We start from the raw sequence: 26353 nt of genomic DNA on the forward strand, positions 1-26353 counted from the left end.
ATTTTAATATCACCTTCAAAAGTAGAAACCAACTAAAACTCTGAAGATGAACTTCTGGGGCAGCTAGGTGGCGCAGAGGATGGAGCACTGGCTCTGGAGTCAGGAGGACCTGAGTTCAAATTTGGCCTCAGACACATAAAAATGTCACTCGCTGTGTGACTCTGGGCAAGTCACTTAACCCCAGTTGCCTCACTTAAAAAAAAAAAAGATGAACTTCTCCTGCTGAAATAGCTGCCTATGTAAAAAATGTGAGCATTTATATTTCATAGCATTTCAACTTTTAAGTTCACCAAACTGTATCACTATGATTTTTAAAAACTGAGATAAGATGAAATGTTTTAAATTTCATTTTTCACTTTATTGTTAAATACTATGAAGCTATATGCTGTTGCAAGTCTGCTTTTTGCATATTTCAAAGTGATCAGGTCTGGAAGATACATGTACACAGTGCATATGCTATGAAATTAGACTAACATTCATGAAGCAGTGAAATATTTATGGATTTAGTTAAATTCTGGGATATAATGAAGGAAAAAGGAATATTTACCTTTTGAATTTCTGAGTTTATCTTTTAATTAAAATAATGACATATATAACTAGGCTCTGAAATATTTTGGACTTCTGTATAGCCACTTTTTATTTGATTTCAGAGTTATGAACCATGTAACATTTTTTCCTGTTCTTATTTAGCTAGGTATAATCAAAGTCTTTATCTTTGATACGTTAAGTAAGGTTTTTGTCAAGGATTTAATTTTTTCAGTTTTTTATCTAATGCATTATTGTAATCAAATTTATCCCTGTGGTTTAGTTACCTTACACCTTGAGATTTATTTTTGTGAGTCTTGTGTTTTTGCAGTACTCTTCAAACATTAATTTTTTAACATTGTTTTTTTTTTTTTTAGTCACACAGTTAGGAAGTATTATGTGTCTGAGGTCACATTTGAACTCAGGTCCTCCCGACTCCAGGGCTGGTGCTCTATCCACTTCGCCACCTAGCTGCCCCATTTTCTGTGTATTTTTTTAAAAAAGTGTTTCCCCTCCCTTTGGAAATGAGATGTGTACTTTTTTTTGTGTAGATGTATATTTTTTATTTGTTTGCACATATAAGTGAATTTGTGTTGAAGAATAATACTTTTTTTTAACCTAAAGTTTGACTTTTGTTTCTTGTTTTAAAATTAATTGATTGACACCTTTAATATTTTGATAAATAAGTGACAGTGTTATCCATACTCCAGAAACTAATAGTTGGTATTCTTTTTGTGTGTGTGTGTGTGTGTGTGTGTGTGTTGTGTGAGTGAGGCAATTGGGGTTAAGTGACTTGCCCAGAGTCACACAGCTAGTAAGTTTTATGTGTGTCCGAGGCTGGATTTGAACTCAGGTTCTCCTGACTCCAGGGCCAGTGCTCTATCCACTTCAATACCTAGCTGCCCTGGTTGCTATCCTTAATGAAAGAAGTAAGCAGATAAGACCAGAGTAGAGTATTAGGATATAATAAAGATTTGTCAGTTCTTTAAATGAATTGTTTTACTTTGTGCTCATCGTTGTGTTACCTGTCAAGTAGAAGCACCAGAACTCCAAATTAAAAGCAGTTAGGCAACAGTGATAATATTTCTTAAAATTTGGTAAGATAATTTTTTAAAGGCTCTTCCCCCAATATATCCTCCCTCCCCTTTTCCTTCTCCCTCTCCCTGTTTCTTAGTTGTTCTCCTCTGTTTTCTCTTTCCTGTCCTCTTTTTTAAGATCATTAAGTTAAAAAATAAACAAACCCCAAAAAACCAGACCATATAGCAAGGGGAAGCCTGTGGAGTCCCCTTCTCTTGAGTAGTTACCAAGGAAATCACTTACATTGAAATAAAGATGCCATTCCCCCTACCCCCATCCAAGTGCACAGAGTCCCTGAATCTGTGGACCCCAAGTTTAAGAAACCCTGGACATCGAGGGAGTTTTATAATCATTTACTTGTGGCCCCTAGACTTGTTCTTTATTTGGCATATGCTAGTAACTCATAATACTTGTTGGATAAATAGAAACGGCAAGGGGCTTCCTGAATGGCTCGGATGCAGACCATATTGACAGAAGTTTTAAAAAAAAAAGACATTTCCTCAATTTAAATCAATTCTTAACTCTGATTTGCTTATTAAGGAGACTGACTTCTTTTTAGATATTAGAATAAACTTGTTTGCAGTGTATCCGAGTCAGTCATAATGTAGCATCTCCACATGTTTTTATGGGAAACAATAGTATTTATGTCATCTGTTCATCCCTAAAGAGCTGTTAATCTGTACCTTATCCTGTTCTACTATAGTTTTATTTTAAAACTATAAAGCAATTACACAACTCAAGAATCAGTATGTGTGGTGTGGTGCTTGATTTGGAGTCAGAGATCCTGGGTTTGAATATTGACTTTGCCACTTTGCTCAGGTGACTTTGGGCAAGTTGCTTATCCTCCCTTGGCCTCAGTCTCTTCATCTGTTAAATGATGGAATTGGACTAGATAATCTCCAAGGTCCTTCCCAATTCTTTTCCTGTAGGGATTTAAGAACCCTGATTATATGGTAGTAACCAGTTGATTTGGCATTTGTCTTTGCCAGTAAGACATGTAGGTACCTGACTACTTGTAGTACCTAGCTAAATGCTTCGTACATTATAGGTGCTCAGTAAATATTTATTGAATAAAATGTGAAGGGAATATACAATATTTATAGGAAGCGTATTTGAGAATAGGAATTCTGATTATCTTGGAGCATGCACAAAAACATTTGATTTTTGTACTATTAAGGAAAATACCATTATTAGCTAGTATTTATTATTATATTATTAGCTAGTATACCATTAGCTAGTATGAAAGAGGAAAATTTGACTGTATGTGGAAAATGATCTTTCTTTATCCTGATTTCTCTGTAGCCTGTCCAGGAACTGTTTCAGGATCTTTCTTATTTCCTCCTCTCCCTTTACCCCTTCTTCCTAGTCATTGGGTAGGAGGTGAAGCTAGAGGAGTAGAAATTGTATTCAGTTTATTTTTCTCTTCAATTGCTTTTACAGTGAAGCCATTCTAAGTAGTAACTAAAATGTTTGCTTTACATTCCATTTATTTATACTCCGCTTTTTTCCCTTTAGCATAGATAAGTGAGAATTAATTTTATTTGATTTTTATAAAGTCCTCCAGGAAAAGTTAATTAGTTGGTTAGTGTGGTTTATTGTGGCAGGTGGTTTTGCTCTACTTCTAGTATTTTTGAAATGGAAAGACGAAGAGGAATGAGCAGTAAGCTAATGTAGTTTTTCTTTACCCAGTAAATTAAGAAGAAATTAGGCTTTGTAGAAGGCCCTAAGAGTGCCTTAACTTGAAAAGCTTTGAGAGATGTCATAGGGGTTTTATTTTTGCTTTTCAGGATACAGTTGCTAGTCACTGTCAGTAATTTGGGATTCATTGAGATTATTAGAGGAACTTCATTCCTTTTGTATTTTCCAAAATATCCCATTGCCTTATGCCTTTCTGAGTCAATTACAGGGCTGATTTTATTTTAATTTAAACATTTTGGGGGCATAAAAAGAAAAGTTACATCTCTTCTCACTTAGTGGAATTAAAAATCCATATTAGGCCCTGTAGTTAGACACCTCTATTTGCAGTGATACTCACACAAGCATTTCTTCAGGGTCAATCTGAAACAAACCAAGATCTTAGGGAGGGAGCAAGTTTAAATGGCTCCTTACTTTTGCTAAACAGTGCCTCAAAACCAGGCAATGGTTAAAAAAAAAAAAGCATTAGGAGACAGACATCCAGTTTTTAAGAGCTTTGTGTTAATGACTCAAAGTGAGCGGAATGAGTTCCCATTTAGTCCAGAGGTTGCTTTGCTTTTTTCATCGCTAACCAGAGTTAATGGCCCTGATGAAGGAGCTGCAGCCGGCCTCTCATATAGAAGAAAGGGACAAGTTTCCTTACGTAGACAATAGTGCTTACTTTATTCTGTTGTAGGGAGCTTTGCCCAGAAATGTGTTTTCATTTATCTGCTTAGGGAATTTCCAGTGTATTAGCAGTTCTACTATAACTTTGAGGCCTATGAAAGCTTGGGGGCAATGAAAAGTTAAATGATTTTTCTGTGTCCTAGTGTGTCAGATGCAGGACCTGAATTCAGGGCTTCCTGACTCACCCTCCTATCACCTAAGCCAAGGTTCTTCAAAATCATTTCTCATTTTCATTTTTACCTTTTGTAAAGGTAATAGGGACTAAATAGCCTACATGGTAATTCTTTGTGTTCTTAATTTTTTAGTTTGAGTATAGTAGTTACATATTGAGTATTAAGAGATTTCTGTTGCTAAACTTGCCTATAAGGTAGTTTTTTAAGCAGTCATGGATTCCCCAGTGGTAAGTCAGTTCAAAGTTTTAACTGTATCAAAGAGATTATATTTCTGCTTTTTTCTTCGGTCCTTTCGACCTGAATGTAATACATATTAAGAATCCTTAGGATTTGAAACTTAACTGACATATCTTTCAATGAAACTATTTCTTCTGCAATTTTAAAACATAAGAACATTGGTTGATGCATTGGAGGTTTTTTTTTTTCTTTTTGTGAAATTTTATTGTTAGAGCTAGAGACTGGCTTCATGTAACTCTTAGCATCTGTTTTCTTTTCACTTTTTTTGGGGGGGGGCAGTTGGGGTTAGGTGACTTGCCCAGGGTCACACAGCTAATTAGTGACAAGTTTTTGGTCTGAGGTCGGATTTGAACTCAGGTTCTCCTGACTTTAGGGCCGGTGCTCTATCAACTGTGCCACCTAGCTGGTCCCCTCTTTTCACTTTTATTTTTTGACTGCACTACTATTTTATAGTTTAATTCGGTTTCTAGTATCTTGAACTTTACTATTACGTATTTTTCTGTATTATAATACATTGGAGACCTTTTGTCAAATGAGTTTTTCTAGGGTTGAGTTTGGGAGGGTTTATTTTTCTGTAATTTACTGTGGTCTTTATTGTTTAATGTGATTTAAATTTAGCTATAATTTTTGAATCAGTTACTTTGGGGTTTTTATAGGACCTTAACGTTTATTTTAAAATTTCTCAAATATTCCAAGAAATTTTTTTCATACATGAACCAGATATTCCTGGAAAAATTTAAGTAACCGAATTTATTAGGGCACATCACATTCTCAAAAATTTATTTATTTATTTATTTTTGGCCAAGGGGAGTGGCAGATAAAGGGTTGAACAAGAACTATATATTCTTTTGTCTGCAAAATTAGTATTTTAAATTTAAATTATTCTGTTTAAAATTGTTGATGAACTAGTGTCCTATTTTGTGCATAAAGGCTAGGATAAACCCTATGATTTCTATTTACTACTTTGGCTATATTTATACTTTTTGCACTTCACCTGCTTTCTCTGATGTGATTTAAGTATCAGATTCGTTTTCTAAAAATGGACATCAATGAATATTTCTCTTTATAGTTTTCTTTGAAACTGTACCCCTCTCCTCATTTAAAAAAATCTTAAATAGAATTAATACATGTTTCCATTTTAATTTTGTTGGGGGGGCTGCTGTTATTTCTTATGCAAAATACTTTGTATCTCTCCAGTGTTTAGGATTATCCTCTTTAAGCATAAATAGGTACTTGATACACTTTTTTCTTTCTAACTATTCTGTTAACCGTCTTTGATATTATTGAGCAAGTCTATTCTTAACTTTTAATAGAGATGTATCTAATGTTTTTGTTAGGGTAGGGCATTTTGCCAGCTATCTTAAATGGAGTTTAGTGGATCAGCCTTTTCCATAATTAAACCAAATTTGGTGTTATTTGGATTGATCATACAAGATTATCACTAACTAGCTCACTGATTTGCAGAAATAAATTTCTGGGTATCAATATATATCATAATTTCACAGTTACTTTTGTGTCTTAAATTCTGTTGTCAAAGTCAGTTTATTAAAGGCATCCTTCCCAAAGGTAGAAGAACTTTTTCTTTGAAATTTTTTGGCCTTGGGTCAAAGAAATGGGAGAGGAAAAACATGACATACTGCCATCTCCTGGGCAGAAGCTAAAGTGCTGTTGAGTGCTTTTGAAACGCAGAAAAATAGACAACTTGAGGACTTAAAGAACAACTGTTAGTAACATTTCCTCTTTTAATGTTTTAATAGGAAAACAGTTTGTGGTAATTATAACGTAACAGTTCTTCGTCTTTTGGTTCATATAATGTTGCTTTGAGAGAAAATGTTGTAGTGATATCTGTCTAGTCTGTTAACCATTCCTTCCTTCTATTGTGTAAGTTTACTTCAGTTTCTACAAAATAGAGAAAATAAAGGATTACCTTGTCCATCAAAAAAGTGAATCTCTTTGTTATGCCTATTATTTAGGCTAATGTATTTGGGGAACACATTTTAAAAGGGTAATTGTCAACTTAATTAGTATATGCCTCAACTTTTGAACTACAGCTATATTTTTATTTGTATTGAGTTCAGAGCATATGCTAATTTGGAAAATTAGGAATTTGGAATTTCTTGGCATCATTTACGTGTCTGTATACCATAGTGCTTTAATTTTTGATGAATAACTTTTGCTTAACGTAACCTTTCAAAAATATGTTATAATAACTGATTAATTTAGGTGTCAGGTATTGCTAGTAGTGCTTATGTTTTTTAAAAGTTGAGTACACATTCAATGATTTCCTTTAGAGAATAATTAATGTAAATATTATGTTTTAAAAATGTGTTTAATATGCTTTGTTAATTTAAAACCACCTCCTCATTTTGTATGGATGAGTATTTGTGTCTTGATGTTGATACATAATTTCAGTTGATTGTCTTAATTCAAATTTAAATTCTGTTCATTATATTGTAATGATTATAAGAGAATGTACTGTTAAACTGTAGAAATTTGTGTAGCAGATACTTTCAAAGGACAAGGCTTTATAACTATTATGATTTTTATCTATGTACCTAGACAAAATATATTTAAATATGTTGTCATGTTACAGATCTTAGTATCTGAACTGAAATTCAGTGTGATAGGGGACTCATGCTGGGAATTCTTTTGTTTCTTTGTTGAAATAAAACTATGTATAACTATATTTCTAGTAAGTTCATGGATCAATGCTTTTTTTTTTCATGAATGTAGGTATTTCCTCCATTGGTGCCGAGTGCCATCATTTTATGCCTAATAGATGATGTTCATGAATTGCTATTGCCCCCAGAATTCCTCTCCTATTGGCCATCTTTCTGATGATGAACTTTTCTTACTTTTAGCTAGGTTGGTCTTTTAAGAATAACCAATACTGTTAGGAAGCCCGTTTTTTTCCAGCTAGGTGTAAGACTTGCCAAACCTTGTGCTTTCTGGGGATAGTTCCTGGGAAGCCTGAAGTGTCACCCTGTCATGGTGAGGTGTTAGAGCAGTACTTTACTGATAATCTTGTCTTTGGTGTAGGACTTAGGTGTTTTTGTGTAATAATCCTCTTACAAATAATATTGAAATGTATTTGCTAATTTGGGTACACAAATAGATTCTTTTCCATTTTGGGGGTATATGCCCATAATTATGCCATTAAAACGTATTTTAGGTATGAAGAAATAATTCCATTTGAAATTATAAGGGTAGAATTATATGTTGTGCACTCTTTGCAGTCAAGAGTAATTCATCTTTAAAGCCTGTCCTGCAGAAAAATCACAGTTTTCTTGAGACTGTTATAGAAGAGCTCTTGCTAAGGTAAAGGATTAAAGAGTTGAATTTATAGAATGAAATGACTATGACTACTTTTGATAATTTAAAAAATTCTTGTTTAAAACTTGAAAATATAAAACTTAAAGCTAGGTACCTTGATCTACAAGGCAAGAAGAGAACGGAATAAGCATTTATTAAATGTCCACTCTGTGCTAAATTGCATATATTATCTCATTTGATCCTCACAACAACCCCCCGAGGTAGGTATAGGAACACATATTTCAAATAATTCTTCATTTTACCCTTGTGTTTTGGAATTATTTTTAAGTTAGAATATTTTTTATTTTTGTGCTGTAATTTAAGTAATACTTCCTTTTAGGTAAGAAAGATGGGATGGGTGAGTAGTTTGCTTTTTGAAGTAATTAAAGGACAAGTAACATTTTTTAATACCATCACTAAAAGCCACAACTATGTTAAATTACTCTAGGACATACTCGCAGTGAAAACTTAGTCCATAACTTAATGCTCACAGTTCTGTCATACATTAATAACACAAATTCTTAATTATAAAATTGTATTCTATTACAGTATTCCTTTTACTATTCAGCGACTTTGTGAATTGCTAACAGATCCAAGGAGGAACTATACAGGAACAGACAAATTTCTCAGAGGAGTAGAAAAGGTATTTTTTAACTAATTGAATTGGATTTTTTATATATATATATATATACATACACACACATACATATACATATACACATATATAGAAAAATAAGATTGACCTAAGGATCTCGAGAGAGATTTGGTGTAACTGTTTTGTTAGGAGTTTGTTAAAAGTATCCTTTTATTTTTATTTATCAGTTATATCTAGTAATAACATGTCAATCCTTGTTTGTATTAACTTTGGGAATAGATTATCAAATATATTCAGAATTAATATTAAAATTCTGATTAAAATTGAATTCAATTTAGTCCCGTTATGAACCTCTAAAATAACAGGGATTTGAAGCTTTGATGTTTTATAGGGTTCCATGTTAGTTTCTTCTGTCATGGCCAGTTCCCTCCTGCTCACCATCCCCGTATCCCATCTCTTTCTCCATGGCTTTCCAGGTCCCAGTCTGAGGGGGATTCTACTCAGCAGTGCTATCAGTTTTCTTGCTCTGCCAGGGAGATTTATTGTCAGTGCCTAACCTCCACTCTGGGACTTCCTTGCCAGCATTTTTGCCCACCAGTGTTAGACTTCCAGAGTATTCATTACATTAAAAGATCCGTGATTTACTGCTGAGAATACTCCTTCCATCAATGCCTTTCTAGGTTGATGTAGGAGCTGCCAGAGATTCTACTGCATAGTCTTTGAAAACCTAGAGTCACTTTCACACCATGATGGAACATTGAAATAGAACTTTACTAGAAATTGGCAATATTTAGGGTAAGAAAATTTGATGGGTTTTGTTTCCAAGAAACAAATTATAGTAATTAATTGTTATGGTTGGGGAAAAGCTTGATTTTTGGCCCTGACTTTGGGATTTTGATTAATATCTTCATATACCACCTTATTTTCTTCATTAGTAAATAGCAGGAATAAAAACCTTACCTCAGGATGGTTGTGACAATAAGAATTAGTAAACAACATCATGTGGTCTTATTCTAGTACTAAATTACCAATTTTTCTTATTGCAGAATGTGATGGTTGTTAGCTGTGTATATCCATCTTCAGAGTAAGTATAAAAATTCTTGCAATAGCTTTAAAAATACTCTTTCTTTTTAGAATTGTGGAATGTATGCTCCCATTTCTGCGTCTTCACCATAGTCTCATTAATTTGGGTGATTTTGATCTGTTTTTGTGATGTTTTCCATCAGAAAGGTAGACATTACTGGAATTGTATTTTCAGTACCAGTGGGTTAAACGTATATTAAAATCTCAGACTTATGAATATATATATAATATAATAGCAAAATCTGATCTAGCATGTATTTTCTAACCTTTTTATTTTCATGTTCCTAAACTGCTTGTGTTCCTTGAACCAACTCTTATTTTACAGTAGAAGTACGTATGACCCCTACTCTATGAACATCTACTTTACAAAGATTCTACTTTAGGAACTGAAGAAGATGCAGTTTAGGATTTGTTCAGTATAGGGAGGATTTCTTGGTTTCTGAACCAAGAGTTCTGAGAGGCAGGGAGATCAATATTTCACTTGTTCTACGTATTGGCTGTTTGCTGGTGTCTCACAGATAAGACATTTGCCTTTTGTTTGGCAGACATGCCTAATGCAGGCAGAATAATGTTTTTTTTTGGTCCATCTTAAAGGACAGAGCCTCTGTGGTTGATTTATTTAAGGTTTGATAGATGAATACTACTTGTGAAACTCAGGGAGAATTAGCCCACCCTAAACCTAGGCAACTCCATTCTAGGATACCCTTAAGGCAAAGGATCTTTATCTTTTTTGTGTGTTGTAGATCTCGTTTTTAAATATATAACGTAAAACATAAGATTACAAAGGAAGCTTAATATATTGAAATGTAGTTATGAAAATATTTAAAATCAAAATCAGTAATCAAAATATTTAAAGAACAAGTTGACCTAAAGAACCCTCCTGTCCCAGGGGATGGATGGATGATTATTAGAGTTTGGGTAATGAACAACTTATAACTTAGCTCTCTGCTTTATGACTGAAGTATTGCTAGACTTTTAAGATTTGGTATGAAGTAGTCCACCTTAGGATCAAAATTTATGGAATTGATTTTAGATTTATTTCACTTTACAAATTTATTTCTGGAACTTAACAGTTTTAAAGTGAAATGCTCCTGTAATCTTCTGTACTTATTGACAAAAAAGACAAAAAACCCCAACAAGAATAATTCAAAGAAAGGCAATAAAAATATTTTTTTTGCCCATTGTTAAGGGCATAAAAAAGAAGTCCATTATATGATGACATTGATAATTTAACTCCAAAACTTAAATATTAGAACGGAATTATACTAGTACCATAAGATTAAGTCCCAAGATGGAGCATTCAAGTTAGCTCAGTTTTCTGGTAACTCAGATTTGCTGGTTTGATTTTTTTTTTAGATTAGAGTTTGTCATGGGTAATTAGACAATATATGAAAGGGGGAGAAAAGGAAATTTGAGAAAGATATGAAAAAAATATTCAACTTTAGGGTTACTAAGACAGGGTTTATTTTATGAAGTATGTGGTTTCCTTATCATTTCTCTTAGTCAAGGCTTTCCTTTAAGCTTGACCGTTTGTATGTGCACATACATTTTAAGGTCATGTCATTACATTTGGGAGAAATATGAAAACATTTTTTCTGGTTATATTAAAACCAAATGTTGACTCACACAAAAACCCTCTACTTCATTTAGAAGGCATAGTTTTCATTACCAAAATTAAAAAATTTCAGCATTCTGTTATGTAGTAGAATGTTTTCATTTCTCACAGGAAAAACAGTTCTAACAGCTTAAACCGGATGAATGGTGTTATGTTTCCTGGAAACTCACCGAATTACACTGACAGGTAAGTTGGTTTTAGTGACAAAAGACACGGCATTTCCCTGCTTTGGGAAGTAGATCCTGTCCTTTCAAACATAGGCTTCTGATGGGAGTGGACAAATAACAAACAGAAAAGACTTATTTCTTGACATGTAGACTTAGAAGACAGAATATTCAGCATATTACATTTTGGGGAATTTAGATATGTCTCTATCTGGGGAAGGGTTAATTTTCATCAGAACAATAATGGTGCTCTATTATAGGTCTAACATTAATGGTCCTGGAACTCCCAGACCAGTAAACCGACCAAAGGTTTCTTTGTCAGCTCCTATGACAACAAATGGTTTGCCTGAGAACACAGAAGGTAAAGAGTCAAATTTACAACTAACTGAGGAGAAAAACCACAGGTTTGTATGAATATCTGTATTTTCACCAAAGTTAATCTGCCACTAGATTCCAATATAGTTTAATGTTGTCAGTGCTAAATGCACACATGTAAGATATTAACAAGGAGAGAGATCAGCTCTAAGCTGAGTGTCTGGCCTGGGCTGTATAAATTTTGTAGTGTATAACATGGGGTTTGAATCAAATGAATATTCTGATGGTGACCTATAGAGCTAAATTTTGAGGAATTACATGTATTTATAAAACTTAAAATATACTTATCATTTAAAAAAATACTTGGAAAAGAAAAAAATCTTTCCAAATAAGATTTGAAATCATGTGGGACAGACTTTCTCCTGACAGTCTACAAAGGAACAGAAAGGAAGAACATGTTTCCTTTATCTTTTGTCACATCAAAAGAGAAAACCAGCATTAAAAAGTCAAGGAATAGGCAGAGGAGGTTCACACAGTAAATGGCACAGGTGCATATGGGAGGAAGCTGGTGAAAAAAGTGGGACCTGTTGTCACTCCGATGTTGACTTTCTGGATTCCTCTGTTGCCAGATATATTAGCTTTGTCAGCAGAATAGCAGAAAAGGTTGTACCTTCAATGCAAGAATTGGTAGAGATGACAAATATTTTATCACTTAATAAGGCTTTTACAAAATTTACACAGCGATTCATCAACATCTGAATTGGAAGGCACCCAAGTGAGTCCTGTAAAAAACAAACACGTCGATGAAGACCTGGTGGAAGCTGAGGGGCATGAGGTCAAAAGACTCAAATTTGACACAGAAGGTGAAGACAGAGACGCAACCGACCAGAGTTCCCCTGGTGAGATGTCTTCAGCTGTGGTAGAAGAAACAGGAACGCCATCTGGATCTCAGGATAAAGACAGAGGAAGCAGCTCCTCCAGACAGCGACGTACAGAGGAGGAGGAGGAGGAGGAGGAGGAGGGAGAGGAGGAGGAGGAGGAGGAGGAAGGTATTTAGAAAGAGAGTGATGGGATTCACATAGCATCGTTTCAGTGTTGGTGCTAGATGTGTTTCTGATTATAAGTGAAGTTTCAGGATATCGTTTGGCCTGTTGTATGCAGGCAGCTTTTTTTTTTTTTTTTGAAGGCAGTTGGGGTTAAGTGACTTGCCCAGGGTCAAACACCTAGTCAGTGTCAAGTGTTTGGTCTGAGGCTGGTTTTGAACTCAGGTCCTCCTGACTTCAGGGCCGGTGCTCTCTCCACTGCGCCACCTAGCTGCCCCCTTGGCCTACTGTATAGATGAATAAAACTTTAACAGGGATAAAATTTTTTGAAAATACAAACTTAACTATTGCAACTTTTGATTATTTTTAGAATCTTTTGTGACCTCACAAGAAATTACTCCAGAAAGAAAAGATCTAGAAAAAGAGACTGATGAGGCCGTAACTGTGAGTGAAGAGACTTCTGAGGAGAGTCATCAAATGGAGGAATCTGTCCTATCTCAGGAAGACAAAGATTTGCATTCTGAAGATAGTGAAAATACAAGACCTGTAAGTAGTGGTGCTGATTGCAGCGAGACTGAAGAATTAGGAGCCTACGCCCGTGAAACTCGAGAAATTCCATCCGAATCCCCGATGGAGAACAGCGATGAGGCCTCAGACGTTGCAGAAGAACCTATGGAGCAAGACTAACTGTGAGACCCACTTAGATGCAGTGTTTTACATACGGCCATGATTTTCCACTGTATAAAACTTTTGTGTAACAAAGTGGACCTTCAATTTTACAAGAGAAGCAGGTTGTAAAATATGATTCTTCGTGGAATAAATCCTGAAAGAGTTTTACACATAAAAACTGTGAATATCGGCTCCTTCAGGTCCTGCTTACCGCTGACTTTTTGGTCTGGTCAAATCAGTGGTATGTGTATAGATTTTTTTTTTTAATTTAGAATAAAAGTTTTTAAACTGGAAGGTAATAATTATAATTTTGACAAACTTTTTGGAGATTTACCACATTTAGTTTATACATATGCAGGAAAGCTTTTTGTCTTGTCTATTTCTGACAGCTCTAGCAGTTTTCATATTTTGGTCATAGTTTCAACATTTTAACATGTGAATTATAGGGTTTCATGCTGGTTTCCAGATTTTATTGTTTGACTATGTACAATGGAACCTTAAGTCATAAATACGTATAAATATATATATACTATTCTAAGGGGGAAAATGTTCTATTTTTCTGTTTCTATAAGAGATGAATACAGTGAATACTTTTTCTATTGGAAATAATTGAATTCACCTCTTTCAGAAGGCAATTTCTTTCACTTCTGAATGATTCAAATAAAATCTGGCCCCTATGAAACCCTGGAAATCTTTAACACTGTTGGAAATACCAGGTTAAACACATTCCAAGAAATCTGTTCAAACTACAACCCTTTTGTATACTTCTGAGGTGCCTGACTAAAAGGACTTCATTTATTTATGAGAAAAATTTGCTTTATGTTAAGAACAGTCTTCAACCATTAGCTTAATATTTTGTAGGGTGAATGCTTATGAAGCTGATGTGAAAACATCTCAGAACTGAGCAGGTTACTTCACCTTTTGCTTGCTTCTATGAACATTGTGAATATTACACATTTCTTTCTAAATTATTTAAAAGTATGCAAATGGATTTGGTATGATACACCATTGTACTGGAGGAATTAATATATTACCTTAGTAATGTACCTGAGCTAAACGATTGAAAGTTCTAGGGGTGCATAGAAACCAACATAATTTGTATGACATTTTGAAGTGAATTAAATATTTTTGAACATGCTAGTCCGACAGCCAGTGTTATATTTTTCAGATCAGCGCAAAGCACAACTACTGCTCAACTCAATGTTTTCAGATTCCCATAAAGTCATGCAAGCTGCAACTTCCCAGTCAAAATTACTGGCTGCCAAATTTATACCTGTTTCTTCAACTGTACCTTTTTGATATTTAGAATTTTTAAATTTCTGTAAAGTAGATTTTGTAGATTGTAATGTGTTCACTGCCTTTGTGAAGCGGTATATAATTGTATAATTTCTGTGTGTAAACTGAATGCTTGGGCTTTCAATACAGTATTCATATAAAGCAATAAATATTAATGTTATAAAATATTCGAGTACATTTTTATCAAAAAAAAAGAATACCTTTTTTAGTTTCAGATGCCTGAAATACACAAAGGGATTAAAAAGTTGATGCAATTTCTGATACCATATCATATGCTTTACGAATGATTTGGGGAAAAACACAGGTTGTGGATTTTGTCTGTTTAAGTTTTCTTTACAAAAACACCGAAATAATTTGGCTCAGTTTCTATATTTGTAGAGTACTTATTACTGACTGTCTTGTCTGTCAGGTTCACAGCAGCCAGAGGATATATTTAAGAATGTTTGATAGTTAAAAAACAAACAAAAAAAACACTGCACATTGATTATTATCTCCCAGAAAAAAGAAAATCAAACACTGCAAATTTTTTTTTTTCAAAATTGCTAACTGCAGATGTGTTTAATAAAAAATAAATGTTCAAAATGTTGAAAATGAAGCAAGGTTAATAAATATGACATTCATTGATAGTAAAATTTTACTTTTTTGTTAAGGGATATTTTGCCAATGAGAACAAATTTTAAACATTTTAAGTTTAGAAATTTTGGAATTTCATTTAGGGTTTTTGTGAAAATATTGTCAATAAACCTATTCTTTAAGCACCTATGACCTTTTGATATTTTTATTTTAATAGTTGTAGTGCCATGGACTATTTGTTAATGTAATGATTATAACCAATTTACTTTGTCAATTTTAAGTTTTAAAATTTAGCAACGTGGTTTTGTGGTCTGTGAACTTGTAAACTTGCAATTGCTGTTTTTGCAAGGGTAAATGCATCTCTTTATTAAATAAAGTAAAATAATGATGAATGTATAAAATGCTATCCTAACTCTGTATGAGAGATATGCTTTTTAATTTTTAGTTTATTGTTAGCCTTCAAATGTTGATCATAGATCAAATTTGTTGCTGTTTACACAAGGTTAACTGACGAATACTCTGGGTTTACTTATGGAATATATCATGCTTCTTTATTAGGATGGATGAGATAGATACTTCCATGGTTAAACTTGGATGTAGGTTTCTTGTTTAGCTGCTGTAAAGGTGTTGGTAACTATCAGGGAATGAGAAGTTTATTCTTAAGTTTGAAAAGGTGCACTCAGGAGATAAACTAAGAAAGAAAAATAACAGTTCTAATTAACATGTCAGACCTGTTTTGGTAATTGGTACATTTCTGACATTTCAAAATGTTTATTCTGACAACAGTTTTTCTTTAACATGGTGGGCCAAAAGAATTTCAAAAGATCTAAATCAAGATTCAAGAATTTGTGAGTTTAAAATGCCATTTTCTTGCTCATCCTTTCTAGCCTGGAAATGGCTTCTAATTACTCAGGCTGTTTGCCTAGATATAAAATAGTAATCAGTACTGATTAGGCTAGAATAAGTAAACATTAGTTTTCATTAATTTCCTTTTTTTTTTGCTAAAAATGATTACAATATGTTTTGAAAATACTGAAAACAGTTCTAATATAGTAGAACACAATGATTCCCATCATCTCCAAACCCCCCCCCCCCCCCCCAGTGGTTTGTTTAAATCAAGTTAGGATAAGTTTTGGCTGCACCTTTGAAAGTGGGCAAAATAATAGTCTATTGTTGGCAATTTGGAGCAGTAATTATGCTGCTTTGAAAAGAACCCCTCAAACACTGGGCCATGTAAGCACTGGCTTTATAAAAGCATTGTGTTCATTAAGAGTGCTTTATTTTGCCAATGTAGATAGGCATGCATTTATGCATTTTAACCTAAAGTCAGAGACTAACTTTCAAATAATATAGTATAAACTAGTTTTCATGTAAAGGTGCTGGTGTGAAGTAATTCTTCAGAAAGCTGCTAAAATGGTATTTATGAAAAAATTGCAGAGGGGATAAATTTACAACTTGTATAACCAAAGGAACTAAATTATGGGAGGCTTTAAAATTATGGTTCCCTGAACAGTTTCATAAGTACATGGCAAAAGGGATGTTCAGCTTATTTGTGACATATGTGGCAATCATAAAATGGATAAATGCAGTGACATTAAATAATTATAATTTTATATGGGAAAGTGGTTCAAGACTAAGTTTAATGCATTAATAGTCTAATAAGAATGATAGTGTATTGATGAGAATATATTTAAATATAGTGAACCAATAATAAACTTCCTTCAGGATTTTCTTATTATTTGAACTTGGAGCCCAGCTTACTTTGCCAAAAATGTATTATTTTCATAATGCAATAAAATACAAATTAGACAAATTTCTGCATCTGTGGAATTACTTTTGTTTTTTGCCAAAAGATTTTTCTGTGTCGATTGACTTAAAAAATGCTCTCTAGACAAAAATGTTATGCTCATCCTTCTATAAATCACAGGCCAATAACTTAATTTTGTTTCCTCACTATTTCCCAAGGTTAGTCTAACACCAACAAGGGATCAGCTCTGACTTTTACTCTTTAATCTTGTATTTTCCTCAAGGCATTTTAAGAGGGTGGTTCCACACTTTTCATGTTTTGTTTCTTCTGTAAGTTCCCATGCTCGTTCTTTGGCTTTCATAGTAGTTTACAACTAGGCTAAGCAGGCTGCTACCACCTTCTCTGTTCATGGAGTAAATACAAGCTAAGAGGGAGTTGAGAATAAGTTCACACCTTGTTAGATAGCAAGAGTGGCAAGGTAGAGAGTGGTAATCTTTCTTACAAGGGGCTAGCTCAGAATAGCAAATGAAAAATTTAGTCTGATTCATAGAATTTGGAGCGAGCTGGAAGGAGCCGGGTAGATCTCTAAGATCTCTAATAGTTCTAAATCTCTTGATTGATCTGATTATATCCCCTCCTTTTTTCTTTACCTTACAACAATTTTATTAAAATTTTATCTTTCATTATGCACTTAGCAAATGGTCATTTAAAAAATACAGAGAACTAAAAGGATTGAAAATAACACCATAAATATTACATATGGCCTATTTTTTAAAGTAGATGTTAAAAAAAAGGTGGCTTTAATGCTGTTCTGTTTCGTTGTATCCTCTTTTGGACTTCTGTGGATTTTTAAAAACATTTTTTGCACCACTTCCCCTTTTTGTATTTCTATGACTGCGTGACTATTTCCCTACCGTGCAAAAAAACCCAAAAAACAAAAAACTTACAACAGTGTAGTCAAGCAAAATAAATTTACACATTGGTTATGTATGCAAATGTATGTCTTACCCTACATATGTTTAGTCTACTTACTTTACAAGAAATGAGAAACATGATTTGTCGCTGGTCTAATGGAGTTGTAATTGGTCATTGCATTGATCTTCGTTTTAAAACCACAGTCTTCTCAGTTAATGCAAGTCCTCCCAGGTTTCTTTGAATCTACCCCCTTTAATTATCTGTAAAGGTGAAATGATACTCTTTTATATTTATAAATCATATTTGCTCAACTATCCCCTCCCCCACTTGATGGTCATCCAACTTTGTTTTCAGTTCTTTACCACATTAAAGTGCCACCAGAAATATATTTGTGCATATGGGACCTTTCCCTCTTTCATCTCTTTGGGGTTTGGGGTAGATGTCTGGTAGCCATATTGTGATAATACACATTTTTGTGGCTTTTTGGGTAAAGTTCCAAACTGCTTTCCAGAATGGCTTGATTCATTCACAGTTACACCAACAATATATTAGTATTTCTGTCTTACAGCTCTTTTTTCCTTCTCTTTTAGGGGAAGGGATCATTTTTACTAATCTGATTAATATGAGGTGGAAACTCAGTGGATTTAATTGACATTTATCTCAGTGTTTGGAGCATTTTTCATATAGTTGTTAATACTTTGCCTTTTGATAACTGGCTTCATATCTTTTAATTATTAGGGAATAGATCATGTTATATTTGTATCAGTTCCCTATGCATCTCAAATATCAATCCTTTATCAGAAATTTACTGGAAAGATTTTTATTTTTTCAGTTAACCATCTCCCTTCTAATCCATAGTTGTTAAAGGTACCTCCATCCCTGCCACTCTAATTTGTTTGACATTACCTCTTACATCTAGGTCATGTATTGTTATTTGGAACTTACAGTATGTGGTTGGAGATACTGATCTAAAAAACTTGATTTCTGCCGAACTGCTTTCCAGTTTATTTTTGTCACCTGAATTCTTAACTAGATAGATAGTTGGAGTGCTTTGGTTTATTGAACATTGCTACTATGTTGAGTTGTTTCTGTGTCTCTGGACGTAATCTGTTCAACTCATCAACTTCTTTTTAAACCCTACCAGATAGTTTCAAGGATTACTACTTGTCACTATAAATCATCACCTCATTTTATGGTCAAGGAAACAGGCCCAGAGGTTGTGAAGGAAGGCCACAGGTAGTAAAAGTGGCAATATCAGGATTCACACCCACACTTAATCATATCCAATACTGATGGCTGTGACACGATGCAGTCAACCGGGCCACGTAGTAGTAGTCTTTTCCACTCCAGCTTTTTGTTCACCAGGAAGTAACAGAAGTAGAGTAGGAAGTACTTCAAGGTGAACTTAAGTTGTTCATGTGAAGATCTTTGGGCTAAAATAAACCAGATAGTACCTCATTTGTATTGCTTGTTCACATTTGTGTTACATGGTTTCACATTTTCTGTGCAAGGTATGTTTAGTAGATGGATCATTAGGCTGGAAGACAGTTTCAAGTCCTGTTTATTCAAAACACTTAATGAATGTTTGCCATTACATCACCGTAACCTCATACTTCAAGGAAGTGATTGTCTTACATAGGCTTGCGAGTATAAAATGAAGATTCTTGGTCTTAGGAAGCAGTGTCACATCTTAGCAGAGGATCTTGCTTCATACCCTTCTGAAAATAGAGCCCCATCTCCATGACTGGACCACAGATCCCTTCAGTGTTGTCCACTTTCTGCTGTGCTCCATTCTGTGAAGTACAGGTGGCCCTTCCCTTTCCTAGGACTGCCACTCTACTTGAGCTCTTGTCCCCACCCTCTCGTTGCCTCCAGGTTCTTGCCTCTTCAGTCATCTCTTAATTTTCAGTTTCTCTTTACATATTTACCAAGCACCTACGTGACAGCCACAGTTAGGCACTCCAGGAGACATAGTCCCAGAAATCAAATCGGCTCCTTCCGTGTTGCCTGCAAATATCAAGGTGAAGACCTTCAGTTTACCCTGCCATTTCCTCATGCTGTTGTCTAATATCTCTCTTCCTTTTCACAGCCAAACTATTAATCCTGTCTACACTACTTAATCTCCGCTCACCTCACTGCATAACCTTGTGATCAGGCTTTCAACCCTACTCCAAGGTTACTGATGCTTTAAAAAACATTTTTTTTTTGTTGCTATCTTTTCAACAAAGTTTCTCACACTAATACGCTGTAAATTGCTAAATCCAATGACTTTTTTCCCTCAGGTCTCATCCTTGATCTGTCTGCAGCATTTGACACTTGACTCTCTTGGGCTCAACTTTCATCTCTATGTAAAGGACCCCCAAGCTTCTATTGCTTATTCTTATTTGGGCTGTATAGTTCCACCTACTTGAGAGAAATTTTTTTTCAAGAAGTAGTGAAATAGAACCTGCAAACTAAGTACTGAAGGAAGTTCATCATTGGTATACATAGCCTATGTACAACTCAAGCTTTGGGGAGAAAAATCTTCATGTCCATCACTCACCTCTCCTGAATTCCAGCCCTGTGTCACCCACTGCTTTCTGTCCAACTCCCCCAGATGCCCCAAAAGAACCTTAAATTCAACGTGTGCAAAGGAGAACGCATCTTTATCCTAAAGTCACCTCTCTTATCACAATCAGAGGCACCACCATTCTAGTTGCCCACATTCACAATCCTGAAGGCAAAGCTTGACCCTTCCCTCTTCCTCATTCCCTGTGTTCAATCAGTTGCTAAGCTTTTACCATTTCTGTCCCCACATCTTTTCTAGTATCTGTCGCCTTCTCTCTAGTCACATGGCCATCACCCTAGATTATCTTCATCAACCCTGCTGGAGTTATGGCCGTGTTCTTGTATTGCTTTAGGTCTTTCCCCTTTCCAATCCTTCTTCACATAGCTGCACAGTTTTGACCGTGTCACTGTACTCAGGAAGCTTTAGCTTTCTGAATTCCCTACTGCCTCCAGAATGCGATATAAATCACTCCCTGGCATTTAAAGTCTTCTGCAATCTGGCTCCAACGTTAACTGTCTAGACTGATTTTACATTGCTTCCCTTCATAGCCAAACTGTCCAATTTTTCCCCCTTTTATGTGACATTCTATCTGCCCTGCTTCTGGTTGGCTTCCACGTCCTAGAACCCTCTTTCTTTCTTAACCTGGGCTGCTTAGAATCCTTGGCTTTGTTGAAGTCTCAGCTCAGATGACACCTTGATCCTCCAAGTTCTTTTACCCATTTAATTAATTACTCATGTCTGCCTCACTTCTCCCCCAATTACTTTGTATTTATTTTCTATCCTTGAAGGCAGAGGCTGTTCCATTTTTGTTTTTGTAGCCTCTGAACTTAGCACAGTTCCTTGGAATTTTTTTTTTTTTTACTGGACCTATGATCAGTGTAGTGAACTGGTGAGATAGATTGGCACCTCTCTGCAACATAGGGTCTTAGAGTTGCCCTTATCACAGCAAGCACTTGATTAATACTCTAAATTGAATTTCATAAATTGTGTTTTGAAACTGTGGTGGATCTGGTACATCTTAATAGTATGTGGCCAAGACAGTTTTTGAAGGAAAAATCTGGTGGTACAGGAGTCTAGATTCTAGAAGTATTTTTTTTTTCCTATTGGAACTAAAACATGACAGTTTCCTAACTCTGCAAGATACTTAATCGTGTGAGTATGTACTATAAAATTACTCCAGTATTGTCTATTGTCAGTTGGCTTTATGTCAATATTCTTTAATTTCTACATTAGCTGTAGCTAGTTACCCCCCCTCCTTCCCTCCCCCCCATGTCTCCCCTTCTCTTCCCTCTTTCCTGTCTCTGTCTCTCACTGTTTCTTTCTTAGAGGTAGGAGAGGGAGCAGGGTTTCTACAAAATGGTCAGAAAGTTATTCTCTCCCCCCCCCTCCCCCAGGGAGTAGGGGAGCAATGTTTCTCTGAAGTAGGACCAGTAGGTCAGTAGGTTCTGTTGTGTTATATCATGTGAAATGTTAGTAATTTAGAGCCTTAGTAGTCAGTCTTAACCAAATTTGGCAGTGACAATTATTGTATGTGATATATGTAGATAGTAAAAACTTATATTTACATGGTGCCTTAGAGTTTACAGTTATCTCATTTGGTTCTTAAAAGGACTTTGAGTGATAACTGATCCAGTAGGAAAGCTTTAACTGCATTTTTTTTTCATTTTTTATAAAACTTGATAAAAAATAGTATTTCAAACTGTACAGTCACCAGAAGTACACAGTTATCAAAAATTCACCCAATTCACTCGGCATCTCCAGCACCTTCAGCTTTCTGTGCCTGGTCTATCTTGGCATCTCCATTCTCTGCAGGGTTGTTCCCATCCTTACCGGAGTCAGCCTTTCTCTTTTTCCCTTTGGGTAACTTCTCTCCCTTCTTTGCAGGTGCCTTTTTGGGTTTGGGTTCTGACTTTGGAGAAGCAGATTTAGCAGATAACCATGCTGATCTCCTCTGTGGTTGATCCTTAACTTCAGTCTTGTCTCCCGTAGCATCTCCTTCACCCTTTCTCTTGGGCATGGTGGTGACGGTGGAGGGCGAGAGCAGCCACAGCAGTGGATTCTGGGCCCGGGTTGCAGCGGCTGGTCCGGGGATCAGTCCCATCTCCTCTTTCTCACAACTACATTGTTTTACTTGGGAACATGAGATTGTGTCAGTGAAAGGGTTTTGTAAACTAAGGTACTATGTAAATATAGACTTGTTATTATAAGAACCCATGCAGAAAGATCAATACATTGCAACCTTGCTTTAGTACTATTTGCTTGCTGTACAAGGAAAGCCATTACAAAAACAACCTGTCGTGGACCTGATTCAAGTGCAACATAGTGCTGTCCAAACCAGATTAAAATGTAATTTGGAAATGTTTAACAAAATAAATACAATGCAATGCAACATAGATAATGTTAACTTATACTTTTCTAAGTCAATAAACAACCTTCAGGGATCTGTTTCTTTTTGAGTTTGACATCACTGGTCTAAAGGACCTTGTGTGACAGATAGTTTGGCCAATAATATGACCCCATTGCCTGGATAGCTACTCATGATGCTAATACCTTGGTGAATTACTCCCAAGCAAATGTGAAAATAGAGTAACAAGGTGAAACCACCGATTTCTGCGCCATTCACAATCACAAATTATTTTTTATGATTTCAGGATCCCTGTCAATATCAACGCAAAGGCCGATGATAGGAGAAACTGGAATGATTGTCGATGCACATACCAGTTCTGTTCTTAATTGACAAGTTATGCTGCTTGGCTGTCCCACTTATGTCCTCTACTCTGTGAATCTCTTTACCTCCATTATATTACCCTTATTCCTCAGCTTGGGTGGACAATAATACTTACAGTTGGGCATCGCGAAATGCATTACATATGTATTTCATCTTCATAGCAGCCCTGTGAAATAGATGCTATTATTACCCCTCATTTTACAAATGAGGAAACTGAGGCTGAGAAAAGGGAAGTGACTTGCCCAGGGTCACACAGCTAGTGTTTGAGGCAAGCCTTCCTAACTTCAAGTCCAGCACGCTCTGCTGCACCATCCACTTGCTTCATCGCTGCTCTACATAGTCTCTTACGTGTTTACTTGGCCTTTTCCATTGATTACTTCCATCTATTATCCAATTCATCAGTCCATTGATGAGCATTTATCAAGCATCTATCCTGTGCTAGGCACAATGCTAAGCACTGGAGAAAAAAGGCAAAAGACAATCCTTGCCCAGAGAACCTCACAATTTAATGGGGGGGGGGAGGGGAGCAATATGACAATAACTGTACAAACAGCTATATATGGTTTGAATAGAAATGTTCAAGAGAGGGAAGGAACTGAAATTAAGAGGGATTGGAAAGGCTTCCTGTTGAAGGTGGGGTTTTATCTGGGACTCGAAAGAAATGAGGGAAGCCAGTAGGAGGAAATGAGGAGGGAAAACTTGCCAGTCATGGGGGACAGCTGGAGAAAACAGCCAGAGCTAAGAGATGCAGTGTCTTGTTGAAGGCATTGTTCAAGGTCAGTGTCGCTGAATCAAGGGGTCAAAGTACTGATGGGAATTAAAGTGCAAGAAGACTAAGATTTGAATAAAATTCTCAGCCCTGTTTTTCAAGCTACTTTTAGGTATTTTCATTTCATCTTATAAATATATCATTTAGAACCTCAACAACCATTTATGAACCTCTTAACCTAGTTCCTGTTCTTTCACCAACTTCATATTCCTTGCGTATTTCCTTTCCCTTCCCTCACTAATCTCTTATTTGTTTCACTGGCTTGTTTTACTTGTCAATTTTCATTACATTAAATTTATTTTCTTTTTTAAATTAACAAGCATGTATTTTTTTTCCTTCCTTTCCTTGCAATTAGAAAAACAAAAAGAGAAAAACAAGGCTTTTCTAACAGATATACATAGTCAAGTAAAACAAAATTCTACATTGGCTATGTCCAAAAATATACATCTCACTGTGCATCTTGAGTCCTTCACCTCTTTGTCAGGAGGTGGGTAACCTTTATCATATCTTCTGAAATCATGGCTGGTTAATGCATTGATCGGTGTTTACAATCATGAGTATTAATAATGGCGTTATTCCATTAATTGTCAACTTAATTTAACAGCTTCTTTTACTTATCAAATACAAAATCTTTTATTTTTCATCTACAAAATGAATGCAAATTAGTTGGAGGAGGGAGGACACTAGACTCTGGAAGGATCTGGGAAAGACTGGAAGATAATACTTGAGCTGAAGTCTTGAAGGGATTCTAACCTGCGGAGATGAGGAAGGAGTGCATTCTAGGCATTAGTGATAACGCAAAGATGGATATGACAACTTAAGGGTCACGTGGGAGGCAAATTGGCAAATAAGCCAATATGACTTGACCATAGAGTGACTGGAGAGGGAATTATGTTTAGGAAGACTGGAAAGGTAGGTTAGAGCCAGGTTGGGAAGAGCTTTAAATATCAAATGGAGTAGTTTTGCTTCTCATTTAAATAAAACATTCTTTACTATTATGAACTTGACAAACGTTAATAAACCTGAATATTTCCTTATTCAAAGAACAGAAAAAGAAAATTATATATGACACACCGTGACTTTCTACTTCAGAAAGCATTAAGGAAAAAACATGAATGTCATTGAGAAGTTAAAAAAACTCCTGCTCCAAAGAATTCTAGCCCCAGCCCCAAACTCAGTGTATCTCTTAGGATGGAAAAGAACACTGTCTCTTAAATTACAAACCTTAGGATTTGCAGCTAGATTCTGGATGCTTCCTCCCACAACTGCATAGGGACCATTCCCTCTCAAAGCACCCTATTATGATGGAGTATCATCTGAGATGTTGATTTGAACCTCACTTTTCCCACACTGTTTCCCAGCTTTCCAACTGTTTTCCAACAGTTTTTGTGGAATAGTGAGTGAGTCCTTACCCCAGTAAGGATATCCTTGAGTATGTTGGATCGCTTCTGTGTCTTCTATACCTAGTGTGTTCCACTGATCAACATTTATGTGTATACATTTTAAACCAATAACAAATTATTTTGATCATAACTGTTTTGTAATATAACTTGAGATCTGGTTCTACTAGGTCTCTCCATTTTCCTCAAACCTCCCTCATCCCCGCCATTATTTTCTTTGAAATTCTTGACCTTTTATTCTTCCTGATGAATGTTGTGGTTATATTATCTAGTCAATCAAGTAACCATTTAGTACCTTGTATTGCGTCTATAAATTTATTTAGGTAATATTATAATTTTTATTCTATTGGCATGGTTCAACCAGGAGCAATTATCTCTCCAATTGTTTGTCAGTTTTTATTTCTGTAAATGATAGTTTCATTAATATAATTCCTTTCTGTGTCTTTGTATGTAGACTCCCAGATATTTTATACATTGTGTAGTTATTTTGAAAGGAATTTCTTTTCCAACACTTCTTCCCAAGTTTTTAATTTAATTTTTTTTTTGGTAATATACAGGAAGGCTAAGGATTTTTGTGGGATTATTTTATATCCTACTATTTTACTTCAGTTATTAATTAGTTTATATAATTTGAGTTCTCTAAGTAAATCATCATATCATATGCAACAATTAATAATTTTGTTTCCTCTTTGCCTATGCATTATCCCCAATTTCTTTTTTCTTGTCTTGTGGCTAAAATTAGCATTTCTAGAACTATATCAAATAATAGTGGTGACAGTGGGATCCTTGTTTTGCCCTTAATCTTGTTGGAAAGGCTTCTAGTATTTCTTCATGACATCTAGAAAATATTATTAAGAAGATAATAAGTAAACATATAGCAAAGGGAGCAATCATCTCAAAAAGCTGGCATTGCTTTACAAAGGACAGGTATTGCCTGAATAAACTTGTTTCCTTTTTGAAAACATTTTCCAACTAGTAGATCAGGGAAATGAGGCAATATAGTTTATATTGTTTTTAACAAAGTGCTTGATAAAGCATTTCATGCTATGCTTTTTAAAAAGTTGAAGAGATGTAGGCTACATAACAGTATGATTAAATGGATTTGGAACTGTTTTGAATGGTAGAATTTATAGCATAGTCATTAATTATTCAATGTTAACTTGGCAGGAGTTCTCCAGTGGAGTGCCCCAGGGATGTGTGGATAAAAG

General features: G+C 35.2%; 1 protein-coding gene and 1 pseudogene across 3 annotated transcripts in view; one reads left to right on the plus strand and one right to left on the minus strand.

Moving 5' to 3' along the window:
• Positions 1-14754, plus strand: part of PPP4R2 (protein phosphatase 4 regulatory subunit 2) — a 58651-nt gene extending 43897 nt beyond the window's left edge. For 2 of the 3 annotated variants that reach the window (XM_027863970.1, XM_027863972.1), the window contains exons 4-9: positions 8235-8328; positions 9327-9364; positions 11090-11164; positions 11403-11546; positions 12199-12506; positions 12871-14754. In XM_027863970.1, the coding sequence (XP_027719771.1) occupies positions 8235-8328; positions 9327-9364; positions 11090-11164; positions 11403-11546; positions 12199-12506; positions 12871-13187 (976 nt within the window). In that variant the 3' untranslated portion in view covers positions 13188-14754. The remainder of the gene's footprint in view (positions 1-8234; positions 8329-9326; positions 9365-11089; positions 11165-11402; positions 11547-12198; positions 12507-12870) is intronic. The other variant, XM_027863971.1, reaches the window with a different exon arrangement.
• A 7184-nt stretch (positions 14755-21938) lies between these two features.
• On the minus strand, positions 21939-22265 carry LOC114044542 (annotated as a pseudogene).
• Between the last annotated feature and the right edge of the window lie 4088 nt (positions 22266-26353).

This window comes from Vombatus ursinus, unplaced genomic scaffold (genome assembly GCF_900497805.2).
Source record: "Vombatus ursinus unplaced genomic scaffold, bare-nosed wombat genome assembly UNPS02014773.1, whole genome shotgun sequence".
Lineage (NCBI taxonomy): Eukaryota > Metazoa > Chordata > Mammalia > Diprotodontia > Vombatidae > Vombatus > Vombatus ursinus.